General features: G+C 39.2%; 1 protein-coding gene across 1 annotated transcript; it reads left to right on the top strand.

The window, feature by feature from the left end:
• The first annotated feature begins 632 nt into the window (after positions 1-632).
• On the top strand, positions 633-3,673 carry LOC148012658 (uncharacterized). The gene has a single exon (XM_087669641.1). It carries the CDS (start codon positions 1,447-1,449, stop codon positions 2,107-2,109), a length of 663 nt encoding a protein of 220 aa, XP_087525767.1. The 5' UTR covers positions 633-1,446; the 3' UTR covers positions 2,110-3,673.
• The last annotated feature ends 3,936 nt before the right edge of the window (positions 3,674-7,609 follow it).

Below are 7,609 nucleotides of genomic sequence, written 5' to 3'. Positions count from 1 at the left end.
TGCATTTGTCTCAAAAGATTTCTAATGCCACAACAATTGTTCTTTTAAGTCAAGGAAAAACCATTGATACCTTGTTTTGTGTTGGGGATTTCACAAAATCTATAAAAGCATATGCCCTTACAAGCAATGTTGATACAAGGTCATGATTACTTTAAAGGAACCAATATCAAAATAGATCAACTTTATTAACCTTTCATTTGAGGTGACAAGTTATGTAATATCATTAGGATGTGTCTTTTAGTGGCTTAAATCGAGGAAAATATAGAGTTGTCAACATTAGGGTTTAGGAAAATACATCGTCTTAGAGCTTGTTCAAATTTTGCTTCCCAGCTCTCTCTCTCTCTCTCTCTCTCTCTCTCTCTCTATATATATATATATATATATATATATATATATATATATATATATATATAAAATATGTAAAAGTTTCCAAAATTGTCAAGTGGGGTCCACCAAGGTTCAAAACATGGATTGTGAGATATGCCTTCAAGCCATCTTTGGTGTTCCTACCACCTTCAAACTACTCTCCTACACACACACAAACTCTCTCTCTCTCTCTCCCTCTCTCTCCCTCTCTCTCTCTCTCTCAACCATGCACAAAATCAACTATTTATGCTTTCATGTTCAAAGTTTGAACACTCGACCATACGCTTAAATGTTGGATCCACTAACAATGAATTTGGATCTCACATAGTGCATTTCCTTGTAGAGGGAAGAAACACTATTTTCCATTTTCACTATAAATTACCTTTGGGGTGTTGATCAAATAGTTAGACGATGTAAAGTGGCTCCGGTGTGAGAAAGTGCCTCAGCAAGATAAAAGAGGTGTCACTTCTGATAACAGTTTGTGTCTTGTTGGTCTGGTCTTTGGGGCCTCGAGTCTTGCACTGAGGTGGTTGATGGGGGTAGCCTGTGGCTTGAGAAGCAGCCAACAGGACATGCTTTTTTGCTGTCAATACATGTATGTGGTGTGCCTCCACCCCTTTTCTTTCTGTGAGCCTGTTCTTCCATGGAAGCTTCCTCCTTTCCTTCAGATCTCCACTCAGCCCCTTTCTCTGGCTGTATCACACCATTGGTATCTCCTATGCCCATCTTGAATTGTATATCCTTCAGCCACCACCTAGCTCCTCCCAGTACAAATTCAGCAAACCATGAAGACCCTGCGAAGCTATTATCTGATCATGAGCAATATCTGATCAACCTCCCACCACTAGCTCCTCCCAATACAAATTCAGCAAACTACGAAGTCCCTGAGAAGCTATTATCTGATCATGAGCTGATCAACCTCCCACTACTAGCTCCTCCCGATACAAATTCAGCAAACCATGAAGACCCTGAGAAGCTAGTATCTGATCATGAGCAATATCTGATCAACCTGCAAGTGCTATCCTACTTGCAGCCAGCTTGAGTATATCATTCCAGTTCCCCGCATATAACCCTAAAGGTATGGGCAACTGCATGTACGTTGGCCATGTCTGCCAATCTCATGATCACAACATCACCTGTCCTCTACATACTTCCGCTGCTTCTTCCATCAAGGTGATCCACTCATCAGACCTTCATATCTCGGAGTTCTGCGACCCATCGATGAAGGCGGCTGAGATGATGCTGGAATTTCCCAATCATTTCTTGGTGCAGCTTGAGAATGGAAACCATCGGCCACTGCCACTGTCTGCACATACAGACCTGAAACCCTGCCATGCTTACCTTCTTCTGCCTATGCACAGGGTGAACACAAGGCTATCACAGGAGGAGATGGCCTCCTTCACCTCTGCGCTTTCCCGCCATCACCATGTTTCTGCAGCAGCTAATGATTCCACGGGCAAATTAGGTTCCAAGCCTTCAATGTATGGACAGAGCAAGGTGACTCCACTGATGCAAGCTCTTGATGATGATGATGATGATAAGCATGGATCGGATATTCAGACAGAGACCAGCTGTGTGATTAGCATTGAGAAGACCAATCTCTGCACTGTCATGGACCTGCAAAACAGTATCAGTACGACTGCATCAGACCATGCTCAGCATTGCTGCAACATGATGATGAGATCGAGTCCTTGGGTGCCCAGGCTAGAGACCATCAGTGAGAGCTTCCCTGTCCCTGTCTAGCAGATCCATCTTCTGTATCTAGGGTTCACAGTTCTCCCTTTCATTGTGTCAGAGGGAGCTGTGTCTATGGCATGATAATGATGATTGTCCAGCAGGATTGATAGTCTCATCAATCACTATGAGCATCATCGCCATGAATGCGCCATCGAAGTCACACGGGTTTCTAAGGGTCATGCCACACATAGGCCATGCCTAGACTTATGGCGATGCACCATCGAAGTCATAAGGGTATCTAAGGGTCGTGTCACACGCATCTCATGCCTAGACTTATTGACTGTATGATAAGTAAAGTTAGTCCCTTTTATAGCAAGTATACAGCTTAAACCGGGTGCCATATGCAACTCACTTTACTTGTCCTACATCCAAAAGTATCGCAAATGGTGCACGTGACATCACCCTAAGGTCAACAATGTGATAATTTCTTTGCTTAACCAACTCGAAATTCTTTCAGTAATTCACATGCAAAAATTCCAACACCCCAACCATTTCCAAAGGCCCCTGCAGATAGAGCCAAAAATTGAGCAGTTTCTCTAAGGGAGTCAACCCTAGCCCCTCATGCTACATATGCATAGGCCTTACGGGGTACTCTAAGCATTACAAGAAATGGCATCACATTAGGAAAAATACCATTTTCCAAAGTGCTATGAGAAGATTGGGCCTTGGGAGACAAAGATCAACAAAATCAATGAATCAACAAGAGTGTTGGGAAGCATTTCCCTTTTCGCTTTCTATTGTGCTAGTTTCAATCATTGATAAGGGAAAGCATTAGCCCTTTAAAAGGAAAAAGGGGGAAAAAAATCTACAAAATGCTAGTTAATTAGGAAGTTATCCCCTCAAGAACATACAAGATCCCCCTAAGCAATATTATGGCATGCCCTTGTGAATAATGCTAACAAGAGTGAGGTACTATTAACCAACAAATCCATTGACTAAGAGATCACCCTATCTTAAACAATCTCCAACTGAAGCATTAGTTGAATCATCCTCAAGAACGTGCCTAGAAATTGGCACAACTACCTTATACCATGTAGATATCTTCCTAATAATATCAAGGGCTACATGTTTCTCACACATGAAAGTGTGACACCTTGCTTATAGCCTTGGCCTTAGCAATTTGGGTTTGCATCATGGAAGGCATTGAAAACGTGAAAGGATCTATCAACAAAAAGTGTGCAGAAGGAGCTTAGCAATTTGGGTTTGCCTCATGGAAGGCATTGAAAACGTGAAAGGATCTATCAACAAAAAGTGTGCAGAAGGTGTTGAAGGTATGCCAAGATGTAGGATTGGGTATTTGAGTAAGTACACTCATCACCAAAATCATGAATAGTAGCAATGTGAAGACTTGACATGTTGTTCAACACATTCCACCTTATGTGTCAAGACTTGACATGTTGTTCAACACATTCCACCTTATGTGTCTGATTTGAATATCAATACTCAATATCATCATTGACTTGCAAAAGTTGTGAGGTGATATAACATACCCTCTATGTGTTTTAATATCATCACATAGTGGCTGAAGATCCCTAATTGGTTGTCATCTAGCCCTTATACATAAATAATACATTGTGCAATAGTCACACACACACACACACACACACACACACACACACATCTCTCTCTCTCTCTCTCTCTCTCTCTCTCTCTCTCTCTCTCTCTCTCTCTCTCTCTCTCTCTCTCTCTCTCTCTCTCTCTCTCTCTCTCTCTCTCTCTCTCTCTCATCTATTATGTTAGTGTGATTCCCTTTCAAGCAAAAAGTCGATAAAATACAAAAGAGTAAAAAGAAATACAAATGAGAGTGCACCGTAAGAGAATGTGTACAAATCCTCCCCCCCCCCCCCCCCCCCCCCCCAAATGCAGGAGTGAGCACCTCCCTAGGGTAGATATTATGGATTTGTGTTCTTAGCTTTTTGTGCTCAAAATCATGAAAAGCATTCTTTTGGGCTTTTTGCTTTCCTTGGATGAACAACTTGCTTTTGTCTAACAATTCTTATTTAATTTATTATATCTTCAATAATAAATAGAGACTTACAAAAGTAATTTTATGTCCATAAGATGGTAATACATTGGTCACAATACTTATAACTCTATGCATAGGTCCATAAATAAATTCATGCAATAATAATACCCAAATCTACTGATTCAATGCACCAAATGTATTCCATTGGCAAATATAGAAATATTTATATTTGCATTATTGTAGCTACTAATAAAAAGCTCATAAAAAACACAAAACACATTAATTTCCTACCTTCTATCTATCCAAATGCAACTAGTGGAACACTCATGCACATGTGCAACAAAGCCAATATTATGTGATGAATAGAAAGTACTAATGAAAATACACAAAATAAATGAACATCTTGTTTTCATAGCAATCAAACTAAATATCATAACAATTAAAGTTTCTTTCATTTATGCATTTATTGTGGTTCTTGAAAACATTCAACAAAACACATTTAAAAAAATATATGAGTGGGTATTTTTTAAGAAATAAGATTGCATAATCTTGTAATTGCTATCTGTGTTTTATAGTTGTTAATTTCACAATAATATACATGTTTATTTACAAAAAAGATGGAATTCTTGACTCTTTTGTAAGAGAGCCAATGCTTGGTGTTTTGAGAAATATAGACACATATATGTGAGTGATCACTATGATTTGTATTTCTAACTAGCTTTGTTTTCTTGTTTATGGTTATCAACATGCGTCATGTTAAGATTAGATAGTGCTTATTAGAAGTTGAGAAAGTCATATACGTTTTATGAAGATTGTTAGTTGTTGCCTTGATACCAATTCCTTTTTACTCTTTTATGTAGAATTAGGAGTGCAATTTTCACTACCTTCTTGTTTTAATTTCGAGTGTTCTCTTTTCATTTGATGTGTTTCATGTACATGTGTGATTGATTGGCTAGGGGGCATTATTGGGATGCTATTTTCTAGGGGTGACACATACATTTTTTTTTAAAAAAAAATAGTAATTTGTATTTTGTCATTGGTGACTTCATGCCTGAATAGACAGTGCATTCATTTTGTTCATCAAGCATTGATAATGATAGTATAATGTGTGATTGGACTCTTTTATTATTGTTGTTAAGTTATTGGTATTGTTTTAGCTTTTCATAATACATTTCCATGGGGAAGGGGGGAGGGATTTTTGGATAACATTCTCAAGGCCTTAGATATTTTTCATGACCTTTTGCGGATGGATTTTTGAAATATATTTGAAAATGTTCACTCATGTTATTGGTTTGGCTGGAAGATTATTGGAAATATTTGAGAAGGTTACTCACTCAACAATCATAAACTCTCAAACTTGTAACAAGCTTTCATATTTTTAAATGGCCATTCCTCCTTAAAGAGAAAGATTTTCAACCTGAATCTTCATGCCTCTCTCTCTCTCTCTCTCTCTCTCTCTCTCTCTCTCTCTCTCTCTCTCTCTCTCTCTCTCTCTCTCTCTCTCTCTCTCTCTCTCTCTCTCTCTCTCTCTCTCTCTCTCTCTCTCTCTCTCTATGGGGGAAATTTTGGCACACTAGATACATTGAGAAGGTTGATTAAGCATGCCAAGCAGTTGAGCTAAAATGTTATTGCTGCTTTGTAAATTTTTGCAAAGCCTTTGATATTGTATCACTAGCTTCTTTAGAAACTCTAGACGCTCTTGATATCATTAGAGGATACATGGGATCATTCCATGGTATATCAAATTCAATTATGATCTCCATGATGACTCACAATAAATCCTTAGCACCAAGTGAGATAATAAACTTGCAGTAGCCCCCATCCTACTAGAGGCCTTATTCTAGGCTATCATTTTATATCACAAGTACTAGACCCTTCAGCCCAAGCATTGTACCATATCAAGTCCTAGAGGAAACACAAAGTAAGACTTGAGGAATTGCAAAAGTAAGTATGTACAACTAGGAATCATCATCTTATAACACCATATTAGGGAATATGGGAATTTCCCATAAGTTTGGGACACGTGGTCAAATCTTTGGATTTGTCATAACTTGAACACTATAACTCTAAATCTAGCGCTCTATAGCTCAATAGATTCCATTTTTCAAGCGCTTTCCAATTATAGGTCACATCATATGGTTTTGAGAAACTTATGGCCATGTTATCCAGGTGCCACATTTTTAGTATTCAAAAAATGGGAATTGGGAGATTCCCAAACTCACTAATATTGTGTTTTATGTTGTAGTACCTCATGGTTCTCAAAGTATGTGCTTGGCACACAAACATATTTCAACCCTTCCTATTGGATTAGGACTCCCAATTTGTAAAGAGCTGAATTAGGGGCATATACCGGCCAGTGTAGTAGGTATTTTCCTCCATTATTTTATTCACGTATTCCCCGTCTCTTACATTCTATCCCCATCCAAAGGTTTTTGCCCTCAAAAACAAAATGGACAATTATTACAAAGCAGGGCAGGGTAGTCCATAGTACTTCTTTGTTGCATGATTACAAGGGGTTAATCAATAAATCATGTGGGGATTATGTATGTATGTTGGGTCATGGATAGAATATGATGTATGGGCATGATTGGGGAATAAGAAAAATCCAATTTCGATCCATATTCCGTGAGGAATTGAGTGCTGCAGACAGTCGACAACATGTTGTCTACTACAGGACCATGCTATAGTAAATATGCAATAACTTTTGATGGGAAACTTAGAAATGGAGCTTGCTTTGAGTACTTTTAGGCATGTATAGCATTAAATATGCCCGGCACTCCCATGGAATGTTACAGGGTTTGCAATCTGGGGCTTTCTGCGTTTGCCATGTAGCGGAAGTATTCTGACCGTTCCCACTTAGGATCAACCTGAATTAGGGTTTTCCTGATTGGTCATTTCCTAACAGCAACTAGCGTCAAACCCAAGCGAACTACTTTACGCAAAAATGCCAGGTCCGAAGCGGATTCACGCTGCACTTGGTTCAAGGAGAATGGGAAACGAGAGGGATGCAAAGCTCGATCTCTCTGCCATAAGGCATAGTCTCATTTTGTTCCCCTAAAACAGCGTAAATCGGGTCTCAAACATAACTCTAGGTCAATGCTTTTGTTGTTCGTGTCCTTTGACGTTCATCTTGCTATTTCTCGTGATTTGAGAAAAGTTCCCGGCCAACCGGGACTAGCATCCATAAGGTGAGAGAACTCTTCCATGATTGAAGCTGGTCACCAAGAGGCCTCTTTAAGGGGAAATCCTTGCCATTTGATCAAGTATTATGGGATTGATCTTGAGTGCAGCTTCTTTTCACCTCTAGAATGTATTGGATTATACCCTCTTCATCCATAGGAGGGAGCTCTTCTAAATAATCCACTAATGATCCAATGAAGAGTTTGAGTTGACTCACATGAAAAACATTGTGAATCTTAGTGGAAGGGGGCAATTCCAACTGATGAGCCAAGCCATCCACTCTCTTGATAATGTGATAGGGCCCATAGAACCTGTGAGCTAACTTGTTGTTCGAGCCATCCTTAAGAGTGGCATATCTAG

Source organism: Lygodium microphyllum, chromosome 27, assembly GCF_053477565.2.
Source record: "Lygodium microphyllum isolate KBCC chromosome 27, Lygodium_microphyllum_v1.1.10, whole genome shotgun sequence".
In the NCBI taxonomy this organism is placed as follows: Eukaryota; Viridiplantae; Streptophyta; class Polypodiopsida; order Schizaeales; family Lygodiaceae; genus Lygodium; species Lygodium microphyllum.
The sequence above is the reverse complement of the archived record's forward strand: the minus strand, read 5'-3'. Positions and strand labels throughout refer to the sequence as shown.